Source organism: Marmota flaviventris, chromosome 9 (assembly GCF_047511675.1).
Source record: "Marmota flaviventris isolate mMarFla1 chromosome 9, mMarFla1.hap1, whole genome shotgun sequence".
Taxonomy (NCBI): domain Eukaryota; kingdom Metazoa; phylum Chordata; class Mammalia; order Rodentia; family Sciuridae; genus Marmota; species Marmota flaviventris.
The window spans coordinates 70852086-70873500 of NC_092506.1; the positions used below are offsets into that span (position 1 = coordinate 70852086).

A 21415-nucleotide genomic window follows, 5' to 3' on the forward strand; every position below is an offset into this window, starting at 1 on the left:
ATAAGTTTACCTAGGCTCCATGTTCCATTATTCATCAAAGTTTAGGTAAAGTGAGCCAGTGATACTAGTAGGTAAGAGTATTGATGTCTGGATATTAACTGTTTCAGCCAGCCTTCTTGGTTTCACCCTTGTTAAAATATGGCAAACTGAAGTTATTTGTAATTGATTTTGTTCTTTTAGCCATTGAGATATGTTATCGTAAAGAATTTTTCTTTTTCAAAACAGACGTTATGACAGTGTTATAAACCGACTGTACACTGGTATTCAGTGTTACTCTTGTGGAATGAGGTTTACAACATCACAGACAGATGTATATGCAGATCACTTGGACTGGCACTATCGGCAAAATAGAACTGAGAAGGATGTTAGTAGAAAAGTCACTCATAGACGTTGGTACTACAGTTTAACGGTAAGTAATTCATATGCCTCCGAACTTTCTTTTAGGCTTCAGTTTTTGGATATTCTGAATAAACTTCGACACCTAGAATATAAGCAATTGTTTACATAAAGTTATTTTGGAGAGTATTTGCTTTTTGTTGAGTTTTGAATAGTATACAAACCTGTTCCAGGTTTAAAATTCCAAGGTACAGTGAATGAATTATTTTTGTGAAAAACTGTATATGAACTTTTTCTTGTTTAAATTAGTTGTAACTTTAGGGCTCATGGAAAATAACATTAAGATACATACATGTGTATATAATTTTGTTTGTGGTGTTAGGGATTAAACACAGGGCAGTCATGCATGCTAGGTTTTGTGCTTCATTACTGAGGTATACCGCTAGTCCTAACATTAAAATCTTGGTTGTTCATCAGTTGTTGTTACATGTTGTCCATTAGTTATGGGGCTCAGTGAGAAGATATAATATTTAAACAATATTGTAGAAAAATACACCTTTACCTTTAAGTGGCATTATATTGAAGATAAGCAGTAAAAGTTTAGGAACAAATGAAATATTCTTTTTAAATCAACTCATTTTAAGGACTGGATAGAATTTGAGGAAATAGCTGATCTGGAAGAACGTGCAAAGAGCCAGTTTTTTGAAAAGGTGCATGAAGAAGTTGTGCTCAAAACTCAGGAGGCTGCTAAAGAAAAGGAATTTCAAAGTGTACCTGCTGGACCAGCTGGAGCAGTTGAGGTCAGAGAACAATGTTTAAATTTTATCCTTCACTTCTTTTAATAATCATAAACATATCAATTTATTTATATCCTTCTAATGATTTTAATATTTCTTATAAGCTCTATCATTCTATTGTGAAATGTTAACTGTTTTCAGAATATTTAAAACTTTTTTATATGTTGGACATTGTTAAACTTTTAACAACATTCTAAGTTTCTTAAAAATATATATTTCGGGGGCTGGGGATGTGGCTCAAGCGGTAGCGCGCTCGCCTGGCATGCGTGCGGCCCGGGTTCGATCCTCAGCACCACGTACAAACAAAGATGTTGTGTCCGCCGAAAAACTAAAAATAAATAAATAAATTCTCTCTCTCTCTCTCCTTCTCCTCTCTCTTTAAAAAAAAAAAAAAAAAAAAAAAAATATATATATATATATATATATATATATATATATATATATTTCTTTAATGGGATTAAATGTTCTATTATGTAAATTTTATTTATTTTTTTAAATATATTTTTTAAAATTTGTAGTTGGACACAATACCTTTATTGTATTTATTTTTATGTGGTGCTGAGGATCGAACCCAGTTCGCAATTTCTTGCTAGGTGCCAGCTCTACTGCTAAGCCATAACCCCAACCCCTAAATTTTATTTTTTATGATTCTATTTTAGAGTTGTGAAATCTGTCAAGAACAGTTTGAACAATACTGGGATGAAGAAGAGGAGGAATGGCACTTAAAAAATGCTATCAGAGTAGATGGAAAGGTAAAATTTCAGTACTTTATAAGGAATGTTAAAGTTATATTTTTTGTTGGAGTAGCTCAACACTCTGAAAGAAGATTCTTAATCGATTATTTTTGGATTTTGGTCAATAAAAAAGGCACTGACCTTTAGAGTCATAGAATGTTTGAGTTTGGAAGGATCTTAGCAATCATCTGGATGCTTATATAGCAAATGTCATAATTACTGCAAGACTCAATACTAGGTCTTCTAAACCTACTTAGTTATCTTTCTGCCTAATTATGCTATTATGATTCTGAATTTATATTTCACTATCAAATTGTTATTGCCATGAAACCAACCCATGTTATAGTAGGTACTTAAATGTAGAAGGCAAGTTTAAAGAGAAATCAAGTTTTTCATATTCCTCTAAAATTCCGTAAGGGTAAGGATAATTTGGTTCATTAAACATTGTTCTTTCAAAAGAACATCACCTTCTGGTTTAAATTTTAAGAGAGAAATCATTTTAGAATAGTCCATTAGAAATGAATATGCATGAAATATTTATTTACCATTTTCTTTTTGTTTTAGATATATCATCCATCATGTTATGAAGATTATCAAAATGTAAGTTTTTTCTCGATTCTGTATTTGTTCTTATTTACATCAATAAATTTTAATTTTCAGTTATTTTTTGCATCAGAAAAAGTAGTTAATCTTTTTTTTTTTTTTTTTTTTAAGAGAGAGAGAGAGAGAGAGAATTTTTTAATATTTATTTTTTAGTTCTCGGCGGACATAACATCTTTTGTATGTGGTGCTGAGGATCGAACCCGGGCCGCACGCATGCCAAGCGAGCACGCTACCGCTTGAGCCACATCCCCAGCCCCAAAAGTAATCTTACTGAGCTATTTATTTTTAAAATTTTTATTATTTTTTGGTACCAGGGATTGAACTCAGGGGCACTTAACCCTGAGGCACATTCCCCAGCCCTTTTTATTTTTTGAGAATGGTTTTCAGTAAGTTGCCGAAACTGGCTTTGAACCTGTGATCTTCTTGCATTAGCCTGCTGAGCTGCTGGTGGTATTACAGGTTCTCACGCTACGCCTGGTGCTGTTTAATTTTGATGCAGCAGTTAGGTTGGTCACCAAATATTGGTGTTCTATAGGATCTAACATTAGTATATCATCTGTTATATATAATTTGAAATTATGAAATATTTTTATTAATCCTTGTAATTTACTTGAATCTTGATGTCTTTTACTAGCCCCAAGGAAATGTGGAAATCTAAAGAGAAGGCTCATGATGCAAATAGCATTCATGACTATGGGAAGCATTTACTTTTTTTTTTTTATATATTCCTTTTAGCCATCTGATATTAAATGATCAAATCTTAAAAAATTGACACCAGTCGGGTGGTCTTAAGTTTAAATTGTTATATTTGTGGCTTGACCATTTTTGTAACCAAATGATGGCACACATTGTCAAATTTGTTTAAATCACCATAATATTAGTTTCCTAGGATTTTTGAAGGTGTGTGAGATTCTCAATTGCCAAGTGTCATAGTATAATGCCTATATTCCCAGCTCCTTTGAAGGCTGAAGTAGGAGGGTTGAGAGTTCAAGGCCAGCCTGGTCAATTTAGCAAGACCCCCTGTCTCAACAACAAAAAAAATCCCCCATATCCTCAAGTGTTTATAGTCACAAAAATCCCAGAGTATTTGTATAAGGGACTACCATCTTTATAAGGGTTAAAGACAAAAACATGTCTAATCAACTTCTTTTGGCTATATATTTGATAACAGATCAGCTGTTACTGGACAGCTCATTGCTAAATACGTATTGAATATTCAGTGTTTTTAGTATTTGGCTGCCTTTGCATGTCTTGTGGGGAAGGGGGGAGGTATTTTAGTTGCTTTTTGTTATGTGTGTTCCTTTGCCCATACAAAGGTCTTATAAAACTGTGATTTAACGTGATAATTTTGAACTTTCATCAGTACTTATAGGGCTTTTTCATTTTGTAGACATCTTCATTTGATTGTACACCGTCTCCCAGCAAGACACCAGTTGAAAACCCTTTGAACATTATGTTGAACATTGTAAAAAATGAATTGCAAGAACCTTGTGAAAGTCCCAAAGTTAAGGAAGAGCGAATTGATACTCCACCAGCTTGTACAGAGGAGAGCATAGCAACACCTACTGAAATTAAAACAGAAAATGATACAGTCGAGTCAGTTTAAATAAAATGAGAAAGGTATGGTTTTCTTTTTTAAAAAAAAGCTGCTGTTGGATCTAGAAGGTGAAGAATTTTTTATGTATATATAGACATATATCTATATAAATTGTCTAGCTGAGGCAGGGCCTTCAGCTATAATTTGGTTAATAAATACATTTTAGTATTTGCATTTCCTACTGCCTGCACAGTTTCAGGTGCTTGTTGTGTGAAAGTTCTGTAGATGTGTGCAAATTTAACAAAATGAAATTGTATGTGTAAAAATGTACGATTTTCACTTGTGAAACTGTAAATTATAAATAAAAATATTTTTGCTATCCATGGAGTGTAATATTTATGCACACCATCAAATAAAGACAGTGTTTCTGTACTTTTTATTGGGTAAAAATGGAAATGAACAGCAACCTCAGCATAAAGATTTTTTTCCTAATAGCTTCCCATGATTATAGCAGCAAAGTCTGAAGTTAATTTTATCCTTCAAAAGGGGATTGAGAGCACTGTAGGACTTTTCTCAAATAGAAAAGCCAGATTTGAAAAAATTTTAAAAACAATAGGACATATTTGCCTACATATATATAGGTATGTATCTCCCAACTATAGAAAACCACCCAGATGTCCATTTTTGGAAAGTATCCAATGACACGACTTTTGTTCTTGGACATTGATGCCATCAAGAAATTAACAAATATATTTAAGTACTAAACATGATTTTTTTAAAGATATTTTTCAAATTGTCAAATGATTTAATGCAGATGAACATATTTCTATTTTAAGTTACAGGGGAATCTGTAAGAATGCTCATTTGCAACATGGTTAACCTTTTTCCTTTGTTGGTTTTGATTGAATTAGATGGATACCATGAGATGTTAATATTCATACATGTAATAAATAGAATGATGAAGAAATTTCTGGTTTGTATTTCTTTATTTCTTGAGTGAGTTTTTGGAATGTGCTTGCTTTTTTCTTATGTCTTTTTCATCACTTGTTTTTTAAAAACATATGCGCGGTACCTGCTATGAGCCAGGTACTCTGAGACATGAGATGAGTACCTCCTGCCATTTATTCGGAGGAGATAGGTATAAAACACTGAAACATATTTGTTTATTGAGGTCTTACTATGTGGTAGGCACTGGCAGACTTTCTATAAGTAATTTCTTTGATACTTAAAACTATGCTACATGATAGATGATATTTCCATTTTATAGATAAAATTCAGCTACTCACTTCAGATGTTATACAAAATTTGAACCTGCCTTTGTCTTATTCCAGTACTAATGCAATAAAAATAAAAAACACAAGATAAATGCTAAGATAGAAGTAGGCATACCAAATCACCTGGAGGTGGGTTAAGGAATACTTTACAAAGATGGTAATATGTGAGCTTCAAGGATAACTAAAAGTGAAAGCCATATTGATAGGAAGGATATCTTTTGGAGAATTAATAGCAGATGTAAAGGATTCAAATGGGCCATGTGTTCTAAAAAATTGATTTTCATGACTAAAACCTGGTAATTTTCAAATAGATGATGAACTTTTTTGGACATGCAGCCATTATACATGTTAAACAAAGTGATATATTTCAGTATACATGAATGCTGCAATGGAAGAATTTTGGAGGTCTGTGAATTAAAAAATGTAGGCTGAATTTTCTGTTATACATTTTTCTGGAGACACTGCATAGGTTTAATCAAACACTTACAGGTATGGAGTGTTCAAAAGGAAGGTGATATTCAAACCTATCAGCATACCAAGTGTATCCATAAGAGAGAGAAGAGGGCCAAGGACAATTCCTTGGGAAATAAAAAGCTGGCAGCTGGGAAGATAAGGGAAAAAAAGTGCTGAAGAAAGAAGGCAAATATTCATGTCAGCAGCTCAACTCACATTAGCCAAGCTATGGAACAATGTAGGTGTCCCTCAACAGATGAATGGGTAAAGAAAATGTGGTATATACACACAATGGAATATTATTCAGCCATAAAGAAGAATGAAATTAAGGCATTTGCTGGTAAATGGGTAGATCTTATTTCATGCTAAGAGAAATAAGACAATCCCCCCCAAAACCAAGGGCCAATTGTTCTGATTTATGGATGCTAAACCACAACAAGGGAGGGTGGGGAGGGGAAGAATATAGAAGCCCACTGGATTAGACAAAGGGAAACAAGGAAAAGGGACTAGGAAGGGGAACAGGAAAGACAACAGAATTAGAGACCAGGGTAACTCCACATCATGTATGACCACACCTAAATAGAATTAAGTTATACTCTATGTATGTATATTCTGCCCAAATACATTCTTACTTTCATGTATAATTAAATTTTTGGTTAAAAATGAGAGATTTAACATGGACTCTGTCCTGAAGAATGTAAATATTATAAACCACAAATTCAAAGGGGGAAGGGAAGCAAAACAAAAAGAAACATCCCAATTAAAAAAAAAAAAAAAGGCAAGAAAAGTAGAGGAGGAAAAACTTGGCAATAGGGAAAACAAAAAAATCAACACCTTTAAGGGATGGGCTAGCCAACAAATTAAGTCACAAATATATGGTAAGACTGAGAAATACTTTAACTGCTGAGTATGGGGTGCCAAGTCTAGATACAAAGGTTAGTGTGGATGTGAGTTAATGAAATGTAAGGGTCTAACTTTGGAATGGAGGAAGGACAATGCTTTTTGTGAGATGGTCATTGGTAATTACTGTTGGAATTCAGAGTTCAATTCCTATTTTTCCTGAGGTGGGAAGCCAGATGTGGGGTAATGATCTAGCGCTGCCCTAAATTTAGCTGCCTATTAGAATCACAGTGAAAGTTAAGAGATTCCTCATCTATCAAGTCTCATTTAGTTGATTCTCATTCAAGGGCACCTCAAATATTTAGAAAGCTCTGCAGTCAATTCTAATGAACAGCCAGATAGAGTAATCAATTTAGAAATCAGCCACCTTAGATTTTGGTACCAACTAATATTCAACACAGCACTGGGAGCTAGAATTAGTAATCAACACTGAAAAGTGCGCCAAGAAAAGCTAAAGGAAGCCCCAGAAAAGGTGGAACATTATATTTGAAATTTGAGAGTTCAAGTTTGCAAAAGAATAAAAGGAAGATTGTTGTGTATGCCCCAAAATGTAGACATTTCATTAAGTTTATACCTACTTTATAATATTATCTGGTCTTAGTGTAACTTTTCCAATTTTGATGGTCTGGAAAATACAAAGCAATCTCAAAGTAAGTTAAAAAAACAAGTTAAAAATAAGCATTGGGAAGAAAAAAATCAGGACTTATAATTTACAAATTTAGTAATTCCTATGTAACAGTTTAACTCAAAATGGAGGTGTCTATATTCTAGTTATGTTTTTTTGGCTGGCCGGCTGGTCTTGCAGACTAGTTAAGCACCCTGAAAGAGGTTTATGAAAAATATTCAGGAAAACCTAAAGAGGTATCTAACCACACCTGCAAATAGAAAGATGTAGTTGACTAAATAGGTAAATTGGAGGCAGAAATGGAAAGTCAAGAGCTTTTGTCAAATGCCTGAACTTCTGTGAAGCTGGAAGTTCTCTCCTAATCCTAAATGGGGTCAGTTCCCTGAGATAATGGGTATTTTTTTGGGCAGAGGAGGACAAGTTAAGTTAAATAGGAACCAAAATGTATTCACAGGGTACCTCAGAGAGGATTTGGAGGTAAGCACCAAAGAGAGAACAAGAATGCCTGGGAGTAAAAGAGAAGAGTACATGGGCAGTCAGGGTGATGCACATCTGTAGTTCCAGGTATCCAGGAGAGGCTGAGGCAGGAGGATCACTTGAGCCCAGGAGTTCCAGGACAGCCTGGAAAACAGTGAGACTATCCCATGGGGGTTTAGAGTACATGAGCAGAAAGAGATGGTAATTAAAACCCAAGTAACTTATATGACTATAGCTGGCCCTGCTCCCTTCTGTGGAACTAGATATCAAAAGGTGATTTGTGGGAGATGAGAGAGAGAGACCATACTTTATCACTTTACTCTGGAAAAGTTGGTGAAAGCAATTTTTACAAACTGGACCCACAATCTCCAACTCAAAAACAAATTTCTATTCTCTGAAATGCTAGATGTCTCCTCTAGCATGAATTCTGAACCTTGTTTCAACTGAGAAACTTCCTTCATTTTCTGGTACCAGAGATGGAACCCAGGGTGCTTAACAATTGAGCCAGATCCCCAGTCCTTTTTATATTTTATTTAAAGACAGGGCCTCCCTAAGTTGCTCGGTCTGGCTTTGAATTTGCATTCCTCATGCCTAAGCCTACCAAGCCACTGGGATTATAGGCATGTGCTACCATGCTCGGCAAGAAACTTCCTTTAAAATTAGCCACTTACCTTGAAATATTGTACAAATCTGGTTTTTATATCTTTAATACACTGTTTTACTAAAATTTCTCTCCTCAGTATATCAATGATTTTTTTGCTAAAACTAGTGTCCTTTTCTTAGCTCCTTAATCTCTCTTGGCTCATTATTTCTTAAACTACCTTCTTTGCTTTATGTGACAGTAAATGTTTTTCTTTGCTTCTATCTTTAATTTGGTAAGGATTTAAAGTTTTTTCCTAAATCAAAAGAACAATCATAAAAAATTGAATACTTTCATACCCTCTCTTCACTTATGCATAATCACTGAGTTAACAATATGGTATAGATCCTTTCTAAGCTTATGATTCTTTTAAAAAATTAAATGGGATTTCATATATATATATAATTTTTTTTAATTTTTAAAATATTTTTTAGTTGTCAATGGACCTTGACTTTATTTGTGGTGTTGAGAGTTGAAACCAGTGCCTCATACATGCTAGGCAAGCACTCTACCACTAAGTTACAACCCCAGCCCCCACATACATATATTATTTTACATCTTTTTTCACTGTTATCTTACAATTCTTTTCATGCTGATTAATTCATTTAGATTTGCATTTCTACCACTCTGAAATATTCTGTATTATAAATGTAGTAAAATTTATTCAGCCATTCTTTTACCAATGGATATTCAAGTTTTTTCCTAATTAATTATAATTACAAAGTGTTGTAATGACTATCATAAGATATGTATATCAGCAAGTTATTTTGAAGACTTTACAACCAGACAGTTTCTAATTCATAGCTAATGTATATTTAAATTTTGACAGAGGGCTGGGGTTATGGCTTAATGGCAGAGCACTTGCCTTGCACGTGTGAGGCACTGGGTTCGATCCTCAACATCACATAAAAATAAACAAAATAAAGACTTAAAAAATAAAATAAAATTTTGAGAGAGTTGGTTAGGGTTACGTTAGCTTCATAGTTGGGAACACTTCTGTTTTCTTAATGTTTTGTTTCTAGTGACTTTTGTCAAAGAATACTTTAGGATATTCATTTAAAAAAATTTTTTTTTTTTTTTTTTGAGATAGGGTCTTGCCAAGTTGCTTAGGGTCTCATTAAGTTGCTGAGGCTGGCTTTGAACTTGCAATCTTTCTGCTTTAGACTCCTGAGCTGCTGGGATTACAGATGTATGCCACCACGTCTGGCTCATTCTTGCTTTTATTTTTAATTCCTCTTAAGTTTATTTTGGGGGATTTAACCTTATCTGTTTCTCTGCTACTTGTTTCTGCTTCCTGTTCTGACTCTTCTTGGTATGTGTGTATCCTTTAAAGATTTGTCATGTGCTGCCTCATTCCCTCCATGAGTTCTTTCACCCTATATAACATAGCAAAAAGTAAAGCCTTTACCATTATTACAGAAGTGGCTACAAGCACTGTATTAATTTGGAGTCAGTTTTAGTAGGTTCCAACTCCCCAACTTTTAGTTATGCGATCTTGGCCAATCTGAATTGTTTCTTCATCTGTAAAAATAAAAATAATAGTAAAGATTAGGTTTAAAGTATCTGTGAACCATTTAGCATAAAATTGCTCATATTTATAACTCAATAAATATGAAAGACTAATGGCCACAGTTCCCCATTTCTGAAATCAGATTGGAATGAAGACTAATCCCAAACTTCTTTTTAATAATAAAAAAACCTTATTTTCAAACTTTATCTGTTCATCCACCTGACAATCTTTCAAGCCACCCCACTCATCCACCCAACAGCTTCCAACTAAGCCCTTTCCTTGAAGTAAATATTCCAGATGTTAAGAATGCCAAGATGGATAAGATATAGTCTCTACCTTCCAGAAGCTCAGAACCCCTGGAGGTTGGGGTGGAAGTGAGAACTGTTAAATAGGCAATTACAATACAAAGGTGATAAGTGATCTAATTGATATAGGTCGTGGAAATTAAGACTCTGAGAATATGTGCAGCAAGACTGAAGGACCTAAGTTGGACTCTTCACTCAGATATTTTTACTGTGTATCCTTAAGCAATAAACTTTTGTGCCTTTTTTTTGGATCTGTAAAAAGGAATATCTATTTTGGAAGGCTGCAGTATGAATTACAGAAGAAAACTAAAATAAAGCACTTCATATAGTGGGGGCGGAGTGATTTATGAATTCAGTAAATTTATTATTAATTACAAGATGCTATGTTCAAGAAAGGCAATTGTACCTCAAAAGAGAAGAGGTAGTGTCTGCAGAATTCCCCAAATGTGTCCTCTGGACAAAGCTGGAGGGTGGGATGATGGGTTTGGGGATGGGGGAGGCAGGGTAGTTTTGGGTAGTAGGAACAGCACAGCACATATATGAAAAAGTGTTTCCAGGACCCCAGTTCATTATTCTTGAAGGGAGAAGATATGTGTGGTAAGGCATTAATAGTGGAAAAAACAGCTGAGAGGGGAAGCAAGGTGGGCCATATCCCTGAAGGGCAGAAAACTCTTAGTATTTTCTGCTGCTGGCACAAAACCTGACCCATAAATTTACAACAAATAGTGAATGGAAGCGATTGTGTTAATCAATGGAGTTGGAGAGAAAGATTTTAGTCAGATTGTTGAATAGGAACATGTTACAGTGAAAGAAATCTGGATTTGAGGTTAGAAGACCTGGAGCAGTCTTTTGACGAATGAATGACCTGTGTTTTTACACCGGCTTTACAACTTACCTGCTGTCCGACGTTAGAAATTTACTGATATATTGAGTCTTGACCTGTAAAATGGGGATTAACACCTAGCGAGATAATCACAGAGCCCGGCATTAGTAGGCACTCAATAACGCCAGCGGCTGTAGCTGCTAAATTCTCTCTTAGGTCTTTTTCAATATTTGTGAAATGACAGGATAAGAACAGATTTTCTTCCAATCAGCACTGAAAAAGTATATTAGGTTTGCCAAGGACGAAAAGGCCCCACCCGGCCCGCTATACACAGGTCACCTACGCAGATTGCAGTCCTGGGGCCTCCATTTGGGTCGCTGAGCGATAGAGGGCGAGATGGATGACAAGCTGTTCTCAAGATGAACCTCAGGCTTCGATAGGTTCTTCAAGACGGATCAAAAATCTCACCGAAAACTGATCCACACCTCCTTCCCACCGCTCCAAAAGCAAAGCCTTGAAAAAGGTGAAAGGAAGGAAGTAGGAAGTGACGTATCAATGAGCAATCGGAAATTACCGCACCACGCCGGAAGTTTACTCGTTTCCAAGGCAACGGCTCCGCCACCACTCCCTCCAGGTGGCCGGAGTCGGGACGCTGGAAAGCGACTCAGAGGAAAGGGCTTCCGCCGACGGCGGCCGCCGCCAGAGCGACTCGCGGGGAGTAGTAAATGAAGACGGCGGCCGCCGTACCAGCCATCATGCGTGGAAGGTAAACGGCCGACACGGTTCTCACGGCGCCCATTCCAGGGGAAGAGTTGCCGAAGCCCAGGGACTTTGTCTCACCGACAACAGGGAGAGAAAACGTGAAGAAGGCGACAATCGCCTCAAGGTCTCCTTGGGAAGAGTGGGTGAAGACGTCGGCTTCTCCCGCAGGGACTCGCGGAGAGTCGTTGGAGACTTAGGCCACCACCGCTGTGCCTTTCGGGAGAGAGTCAAGGGAGATGGTGGTCACCGTCACAGCAGCTCTTGGGTGAAAGTGAGGGGAGACCGCGGCTTCCCCAGCAGCGACTTGAGTTCAAGTGACGTCGGCGACCCGCACTCGAGCGACTCTGGTGCTACAGTCAGAGACCACAACCGCCAACTCAGTGGCTCTTGGGAGAGAGGGAGTGTGGATGGTAGCCACTACCCCAGTAGTTCTTGGGACGGAGTAAGTGAGGACCGCGGCTATGTGGCCAGCGACTCCTCGGGGGTGAGCGTTAGCGAAAACGCCAGTCGCCGTCTCCGTGGCTTCCGGGAGAGAGAAAGTGAAGACGAAGGTTCCCGAGGTAGGGTTTCTTGGGAGAGAGCAAGCAGGGAGGACTCTGGCTACCGTCCCAGCGACGACGACGAAGACGGCTGCAGCCGCTACAGTGGCTCCAGGGTGAGAGCAAGTGAAGACCGCCGCAGCAGCAGGGGCCTGGATTCCACTCCTCCCGGGAGTCTGAGGGATTGCACCATGCCTGGGGTGGCCAATTCGGGCCCTTCCTCTTCCTTTAAGGAGACTGCAAACACGTGTGAGTCAGACTATTTTGTTGGCTCTTGACTTTGCCACACTTCTTTTCACACATCAGCCCACAGCAGCCCTAGCCTCTGCTGGCATTTTCCGTTTAGAGTAGTCACGCCTTCTTTCCCCTTCTTTATTTTCATTGATTCCCCAGACTATTCACCCATCCGTCATCCTCCTTCATTTCCCCCTTTATTTTGATCCGCATCCTTTGAAACTTCTTGCTCAAATTGACATCAACTCTGGTTTAATCTTTTGGATCCTTTTAAGTTATTACCTGATTTCTCTGCAGTATTTGATCCTGTGGAGATAATAATTTAGGCTCACCTAGTTTTTTTTTTCTTTTCACTCTATTGGGTCTTCCTTTCCTTTGCTGACTTACTTTGCTCTATTCTTAAGTGTTGTTTTCTTCCCTTGATGGTGCCGTCTAAAAGTGGTCCCTTTTTTTTTTTTCCCCTGTCATGTACGGTGGCTTCTGTTCTGTGTTATTCATTCAACTCTTCATAAATATTTAGTGTCTACCGTGGGCAGTGTTGCAAGGAAATAGCATTAAAGAAGGCAGGCGCATAATCTGTCTTATACTGACTCATGTGATAAGTATTGGAAAGGAATATAAAGTTCCATTGGTTTCATTATGGGGTGAGAAGAGGGTCAGAAAAAGCTTTCTACAGGCCAAACACTGAGGCCTGAATTCCACATCTCTCCTCTGAACTGCAAACTTAAGTATGCCTCTCTTTTTTGGAAAACTTCCTTGGGCACCTCAAGATTATGATACCCCAAATGTAATTTTTTTTGGCGGGGGCGTGCTGGGGATTGAACCCAGGACCTTGTGCAGCAAGGCAAGCACTCTACCACCTGAGCTATATTTCCAGCCCAAAATGCAATTTTGTATCCATAAACTCTTATATCCCTTAATGTTTTCTATCTCAATGGCAAGATTGCATTCAAGTGACTAAGATACCTTGGATTTATTCCACTACTCTTTCCTTATCTCACCCACTATACTCATCCAAGTTCAGGTCATCCTTTTTCCATTACTATCTGTTGAATCTGTTTTTGTTTGTTTCATTGCTACTGTCTTAGTTGAGGGTCTCAATTATTCTGGTCTAAAGTGGTGTTTATGTTCTTACATAGTCTCCCTGACTCGCTAATCTTGCCGTTTTGCTCCCTAGTCAATAATTTTCTCACTACCAGCCATATAAACTCAGTGTTAAAAACCTGATCATTTAATTCCTTTTTTTGAAAAGATAGTACACTCTGTCTTTATATTTTAACTTTCTATTTCATTACCATCATACTTCTATCTCATTCTCCCACTTATTCTTCAATGTAGATTTTTTTTTTTTTTGGTAGTTAGGGAAATTGGAACAGTTTCTGTTTGTTTAGTGTGTATGTTTTAGTTCAACTTTGCTATAGCTTAAATCTGGAAATAGATCATCCTGGTTTCAATTTATCTTCTCTTTGACCATTGGGAATCCTACTTGAAATCTCTGCCTTCAATTTCCTTAGGTATAAAATAGTATCAGACTTATCTTGCAGGGCTCAGATAACAGGCATAAAATGTCTGGTACAGTGTAGGTGATTAATGGATATTTGTTGAAAAAAGTTAGCAGAAAATGATATCTCATTACATCATTATGCTGGATTTTTGTATAATTTGCCAACAATTCTGTCAGATGATGAAAGGAGTGCAATTTAATAGAAATGTCCACTGATGAAAGGAGTGCAATTTAATAGAAATGTAACTGAATTGTGCCTGAGGTACTTTGGATTTTGTTAATAACACACACTAATTATACAAATTAATGGGATTTATGGTGATATTTCCATACGTGCACATATCACATGTTCATAGTGCCCATCCACTCTCCATTCAATCCCCCCACTCCCTGCCTGTGGCACCTTTCTCGTTATATTTTTCTACTTTCAAGTAACTTTTTTTTTCTTTAAGTTCCTTGTATGAAATACTTTCTGTGTCTGGCTTATTTCACCTAACATGATATCCTTCAGTTCCACCCATTTTGCTGCAATGATAGGATTTTATTTTATTTTTTTAGTACTTTTTTTTTCTTCACCCCTGCCTCAGACTTCTGAGCGCACAGCTCATTATTCTTCATTACCGAACAATACTCCATTGTGTATGTATACTGTATTTTCTTTATCCATTCATCTATGGATCGGTACCTAGGCTGATTCCATAGCTTGGTTATTGTGAATAGTGCATCAGTAAACATGGGTATGTTGGTATCTCTCTCTTTTTAAAAAACACCTTCTTTTTTATACCTTTATTTTATTTTTATGTGGTACTAAGAATTGAACCCAGTCCTTATAAGTGCTAGGTGAGTGCTCTACCACTGAGCCACAACCCTAGTCCTGTGTAGGTATCTCTTTTTGTTATGATGACTTCAGGTATATACCCAGGAATGGTAAAGCTGGATTATATGATAGTTTCATTTTTAGTTTTTTGAGGAATCTCCATATTGTTTTATATAGTGACTGTACTAATTAATTTTCCTACCAATAGTTTATAAGCATTCCTTTTTTTTCTACATTCTTGCCAGTGTTTTTTGTTTGTTTTGGTAATATTCATTCTAACTGGGGTAAGATGGACCTCATTATAATCTGGTTTTGCATTTCCTTAATGGCTAATGATATTGAGATTTTTTTCATGTTTATTGGCCATTTGTACTTCTTTTTTGAGAAACGTCTATTCAGTTCATTTGCTCATTTAAAAATTATATTACTTGTTTTTTATTGTTAAGTTTTTTTGAGTTCTTATATATTCTGGAATTATTCATCTTCTGTCAGATGAATAGCTGGCAAATATTTTCTTTCTTTACTATGTTGATTGTTTCCTTTGCTGTGTCGATACTTTTTAGATTGATGTTATCCCATTTGTCATATTTTGCTTTTGTTGACTGTGCTTTTGGAGTCCTGTCCAGAAACTCATTTCCTGTACCATTGTTAAGTACCAGTATCTTGAAGTATTTCTCCTATGTTTTCCTCTGGTAGTTTTAGAATTTCAGGGCTTTCCTTAAGGTTTTTGATTTGTTTTTGAGTTGATTTTTGTACAGGGCAGGAGGAGTTAAGTTTCAATCTTTTGCATGCAGATATCGAGTTTTCCCAACACTTTTTGTTAAAACATTGGGCTCTGTGTTCTGTTCCATTGGTTTATATGTCTATTTTTATGCTGTTATACTGCTGATTTGATTACTGTGGCTCTGTAGTGTGTCTTGAAATCAGGTTGTTTTGGCCACTTGGGATCTTTTGTACTTCCATATGAATTTTAGGATTGTTTTTCCTAGTTCTGTAAAGAATGCCATTAGTATTTTGAAAGGGATTGCATTGAATCTTTAAATCTCTTTGGAGAGATGAACATTTTTTTAAATATTTTTTTTGAGTTGTAGATGGCCACAACACCTTTATTTTGTTTATTTATTTCTATGTGGTGCTGAGGATGGAATCCAGTGCCCCACATGTGCGAGGGAAGTGCTCTACCACTGAGCCACAACTCCAGCCGACAGTATGAACATATTAATGTTTATTAATTCTTTAAATCAATGAACATGGAGATCTTTCCATCTTTTAATGTCGTCTTTAATTTCTTTTATTAGTGCTTGGAATTTTCATTGAAACTTCTTAGTTAAGTTTATCCCTAGGTTTTTTAAAATAGTTTTTGTGGCTATTGCAAATGGGGTTACTTTTATGGTTTGTCAGCAAATTCATAATTGATAGAGAAAAACTACCCATTTCTGATTTTTGATTTTGTATTCTGCTATTTTATTGAATTCATTTGTTAGTTTCTAATAGTCTTTTGGTGGAGTCTTTAGGTTTTTCTGTTTAGAATCATATCATCTGCAAATTTGACTTCCTCCTTTCCTATTTGTACACCTTTTATTTTTCTTGCCCAGTTGCTACAACTAAAACTTCTGGTACTTTAGAGCAGTGAGAATGGACACCCTTGTCTTGTTCTTGACTGTTTTTTTTTCATGGTGCTTGTTATTGAATCCAGGGGGCACTCTACCACTGAAGCCACATTCCCAGCCCTTTTATTTTTATTTTGGGATAGTGTCTTTAAAAGTTGCTGAGGTTGGCTTTGAACTTGAACTTCTCCTGCTTGAGCCTCCTGAATAACTGGTTTTACAGGTGTGCACCAATGTGTCCACTGTAGTTCATAATCTCAGAGGAAATGTGTTAGAGTCTGTAAACAAGTCTGGATGGCGCCTGGCAAAATGCTAGAGGGAGTGGTTTGTGAGGTGGAGCCAGCAAGCCATTAAGTGTGGAGATTCCTTATTGGTTGACTGCTGTATCTAGTTTATGCTAATTAAGATAAGCTGTGTGGAATGTATAAATACTGCTCCTGTCCTACAATAAATGGCTCCCACTCCTGCTGTATCAATCTACACAAGTTGTTCGTCACCCCCCGGTTATTTTGCTGCAGCCGGACTGTGGCAGATGGTGGCCCGTTACGGGGAGCCCCGGGACACTTGGGGGTAAGTGACGAAAAAAAGCTGCCCGTCCATAGATAGGACGGGAGCAATCTGCTTGTCCCTAGACAGATAGGGCGAGAGGAAAAATGGCCATTTTGAGAAAATGGAGAAGATTGATACAGTATGTTTGTGTCTTGTTTTGTCTCAGTGTATTGTATTGTCTTTGTGATGAAAATATGGAAGGGGTATTAAGTAAATTACTAAGGGAAGAAAGCACCCCAATGGAACCAAGAATAGTTAGGGCATGTGTTGATAAGAGCCCAGGAACTCTAGTCAGAAAGAAAAAGAAAGTTCAGAAGAAGAAGGATTATCAGGAAAAAAGTTGCAGCAAAAGGCTATTAGTAAATACTTTTCGTTACTGGAGGGTGCTGCCACTTGCGGGAGCTGGTCATGGTGCAGCAAGGACTTTTCAAGTGGCGACAGCCGGCTCTTCCCCGCCCCCACCCGGGGAGCGGGACACCACTGCAAGAGCCCAAATCGAGACCTGATCTGGAGGCACAGTCTCGAAGGCTCTTGCTCCCTGTGCCCGGTGGCAGTTTGAGTCCCGGACTCTCCCCAGGGCCATCTGGGGCTGCCCAGGCACTACAGCCAGCAGAAGAAGCTACCAGCGTCCCTGATGTTTGGTCATTTTCAATGCCAATAACTAAGCTACAATGGTTCTCCCACACCTGGAGGCTGATGAGTAATGAGCGCCATTAAGGCTTATTTCAAATGTAAAAAACCTTGAGATAATGTACTAAATTGTTCAGAAGGTTGTTTTCTTAGTGGAATGCTACAGGATTTTCTTTAGCCTTCCGGAGTTCCTGCCTTGTCCCAGTGCCAGTGAAGACGAAGGTGGAAGAATTTCCAGTGTTGCTGAGAACCGGATGAGACTTCGGATCAAGCTAGCTGCCTGCAGAACTTACCTGGACTGTGATTTAAGCTAGCTGCTGCCTGCAGAACTTACCTGGACTGTGAACTTACCTGGACTGTGATTTACCTGGACTGTGAGTTAATCTATTGAGACACTGCTTTACCTGGACTGAGACAACAAACTGTAATCTACAACAAAATGTAACTCGGTATCTTTGCTAACGGTGTCATTGCTGGTATAATTTTTCCAAGGGCTTCTTGCATGAAGCCATCAATTGGCTTGGTATTGTGGCATTTTGTATCCTCCCTTTCTGTTTGTAGCAGGTTATTTATGGTGTTTATGTAAAAACCACCATGGTCCTTATTTAAATTAAACAAAAGGGGGAATTGTTAGAGTCTGTAAACAAGTCTGGATGGCGCCTGGCAAAATGCTAGAGGGAGTGGTTTGTGAGGTGGAGCCAGCAAGCCATTAAGTGTGGAGATTCCTTATTGGTTGACTGCTGTATCTAGTTTATGCTAATTAAGATAAGCTGTGTGGAATGTATAAATATCACTCCTGTCCTACAATAAACAGCTCCCACTCCTGCTGTATCAATCTACACAAGTTGTTCGTCACCCCCCCCCCCCCCCCCCCTTATTTTGCTGCAGCCGGACTGTGGCAGAAATGCTTTCCATTTTTCCCTATTCAGTATGAGGTTGGCTATGAGTTTGTCATATATAGCCTTTATTATGTTGAGGTATGATGCTTCTATATCTATTTTTTTTTCAGGAATTTTATCATAAAGGAATGTTGAATTTTATCAAATACTTTTTTCTGACTCTTGAGATGATAATATGAATTATTTTTTTAATTAGGAAAAAATTTTTCTTTTGTAGGGTATTATTACTATGTCACCTTAGCTAATCTTGAACTCCTGGGCTCAAGTGATCCTTCTGTCAGCTTCCCAGATAGCTGGGAGTAAGGTATATATACCCAGCTGATTTTTATTACTTTTATCCTTCATCTTATTTGTATTACATTTGTTGATCTGCATATGTTGAATTTATTTATTTATTTATTTTTGCTATACTGCTATACTGCTATGCTATATCCCCAGACCTTGATTTGTTTATGTTGAATCATACTTGTATCCCTGAAATGAAACTGATGTGATATGATATATGATCTTTTTGATGTGCTATTAAATTTGATTTGCTAATATTTTGTTGAGGACTTATGCATTTATGTTTATCAGAGATATTGGTCTCTTTTTTTGTTGTGTTTTTGTCAGGTTTTGGAAACAGGGTTATGCTAGCCTTATAGAATGAGTGTGGAAGGATTCCTTCCCTTTCAAATATATGGAATGGTTTGAGAAGGATTGGTGTTAGTTCTTTAAAAGTTTGGTAAAATTTAGCAGTGAAGCCATCTGGTCCTGGGCTTTCCTTTGTTGGGAGACTTTTTTTTTTTAGTAATTCAGTCTTATTCTTTGTTAATTGGTCTAGTCATGATTTTTATATTCTCTTGGTTCAGTTTACTAGTTCATGTATGTCCAGTGATTTGTCCATTTCTTTTAGATTTACCAATTTGTCAGCATAGAGTTTTAAAAAATTATCCCTAGTGATCCTTTGCATTTCTATGGTAGCAGTTGTAACGTCTCCTTTTTCAGATCTAATTTTATTTATTTAGCTCTTTTTTTTCTCTCTTGTGTAATCTAGCTAAAAGGTTTGTGGATTTTATCTTTTCAAGAAACAACTCCTTGTTTCCTTGATCCTTTGTATTGTTCTTTTAGACTCCTTTTCCTTTATTTATTTATTATTTCTTCCCTTCTACTAATTTGGGGTTTGGTTTGTTCTTGTTTTTCTAAGACAATGAGATGTACCATTAGGTTTTTTATTTGAAATGTTCCTATTCTTTTGATGTAGGCACTTGATGCCATAAACTTTCAGTATTGCTTTTTCTGTATTCCACAGATTTGGGTGTGTTTTATTTCATTTTCATTTGTTTCAAGGAATTTTTAAAATTTCCTTCTGACTTTCTCAATGACCTACTGTTCATTCAAGAGCATGTTATTCAGTCTTTATGTATTTATAGAATTTGTAAAGTTTCTCTTGCTGTTGAGTTTTAGTTTCATTTCATTGTGATCAGGTATAGGACATGATTTCAATTTTTTTTTGAATTTTAAAAACTTGTTTCATGGCCTAATATATGATCATTATAATTCTTCTGTTTAAAATTCCCCAGTGAGTCAGGCATGGTGGCGCATGCCTGTAATCCCAGCATCTTGGGAGGCTAAGGCAAGAGCATTGCAAGTTCAAAGCCAGTTCCAGCAACTTAGTGAGGCCCTAAGAAACTTAGCGAGACCCTGTCTCAAAATAAAAAATAAAAAAAGATCTGGGGATGTGGTGAAGCTCCTCTGGGTTCAATCTCATGTATTAGTCAATCAATCAATCAATCCATCAATCAGTTAATCCTCAATGATTCTCCACTGTATGCTCAAGGGGAAGGTTTTTTTTTTTTTTTTTTTTTTGTTATTTGTATTTTCACAACTTCTACCATAGTCTATCTCTTGTCTTGTTCAAGCCTCTTCTACTTTATGCTTCAGCAATAGGACTTTTTTTCTTTATTTTTAAAATTTAAACCATATCCTAATGTTCATTTTGTCTAGGATGCCTTTCACTGCTCCCAACCTCACTTGATAAACTCCACTGCTCCCACCTTACTTGGTAAACTCCTGATAATTCTTGAAGTTTCATCTAAGATTTTACCTTCTCTGGGAATCTTTTTCTATTCCCTTGCCCTCCTGTTCTAGCTGAGTTGGAAGTTATCTGTGGTTACATATGTTCCTGTAAATATTTTGGTCATTGCTCTTATCATGTTATGTTTTTTTTTTTTTTGGCACCGGGGATTGAACTCAGAGGTACTCGACCACTGAGCCACACTCCAGCCCTATTTTATATTTATCTAGAGACAGGGTCTCACTGAGTTGCTTAGCACTTTGCCATTGAGGCTGGCTTTGAACCCGCGATTCTCTTGTCTCAGCCTCCCAAACTGCTGGGATTACTTACAGGTGTGTACTACCATGCCCGGCCCTACCATGTTATTTTCTAAATGTGTTTATTTCTTCTCTACTAATCTGTGAATTTATGTCTTCCATCTTTTATTTTATGGTTACATTAATTCTGAGTGAATGGTGTATGAATTAATGAGTGAATTTGGAAAGGAATGTGGTGATAAAAATTCCATAAAATCATATGGGTCCAAATTATGGAAGAGCACAGATCATCATTCAGAGATTTTGGACTTTGTTCTATAGACTAGCAGTAGTCAACGAGTAGCAGTTTGGAATCAGGGCTTGAAATGATCAGGATAGTATCCTTGTACAAAATGGGAGTAGAGTGGGTAGAACACCATTTGTTGGTCTTGCTGTACTGGTTTAAAGAAAATGTATTTAATCCATGTCTATTTTCCATCATGTTTTTGTAATGCTTGGTACGAGATAGATACTCAGAAGGATTTTGAGTACATTTATACTGTTTTGC

The 21415-nt window shown here is 37.0% G+C and overlaps 2 protein-coding genes and 1 long non-coding RNA gene across 5 annotated transcripts in view; 2 read left to right on the forward strand and 1 right to left on the reverse strand.

Annotated features, from left to right (window-relative positions):
- Nucleotides 1-4974, forward strand: part of Pcf11 (PCF11 cleavage and polyadenylation factor subunit) — a 26029-nt gene extending 21055 nt beyond the window's left edge. For both annotated transcript variants that reach the window (XM_027942539.3, XM_027942540.3), the window contains exons 12-16: nucleotides 226-409; nucleotides 981-1136; nucleotides 1793-1885; nucleotides 2432-2467; nucleotides 3861-4974. In XM_027942539.3, coding sequence (XP_027798340.2) covers nucleotides 226-409; nucleotides 981-1136; nucleotides 1793-1885; nucleotides 2432-2467; nucleotides 3861-4076 — 685 coding nt within the window. In that variant the 3' untranslated portion in view covers nucleotides 4077-4974. The remainder of the gene's footprint in view (nucleotides 1-225; nucleotides 410-980; nucleotides 1137-1792; nucleotides 1886-2431; nucleotides 2468-3860) is intronic.
- LOC114098525 (uncharacterized) lies at nucleotides 2586-11541 on the reverse strand. Of its 2 annotated transcripts, XR_011708583.1 has the most exons (3): nucleotides 11358-11541; nucleotides 9785-9897; nucleotides 2586-7880 (listed from the first exon to the last, which is right to left on the reverse strand). It is a non-coding gene; the product is annotated as an uncharacterized lncRNA (long non-coding RNA). The 2 variants fall into 2 exon arrangements; XR_003583749.2 differs by lacking the exon at nucleotides 2586-7880 and having other exon boundaries at nucleotides 9780-9897.
- Nucleotides 11542-11569: 28 nt separating this feature from the next.
- The window catches only part of Ankrd42 (ankyrin repeat domain 42), a 66377-nt gene continuing 56531 nt past the window's right edge, over nucleotides 11570-21415 (forward strand). Inside the window, exons 1-2 of the mRNA XM_071616978.1 lie at nucleotides 11570-11589; nucleotides 11621-12564. Of these exons, the coding sequence (XP_071473079.1) occupies nucleotides 11570-11589; nucleotides 11621-12564 (964 nt within the window). The remainder of the gene's footprint in view (nucleotides 11590-11620; nucleotides 12565-21415) is intronic.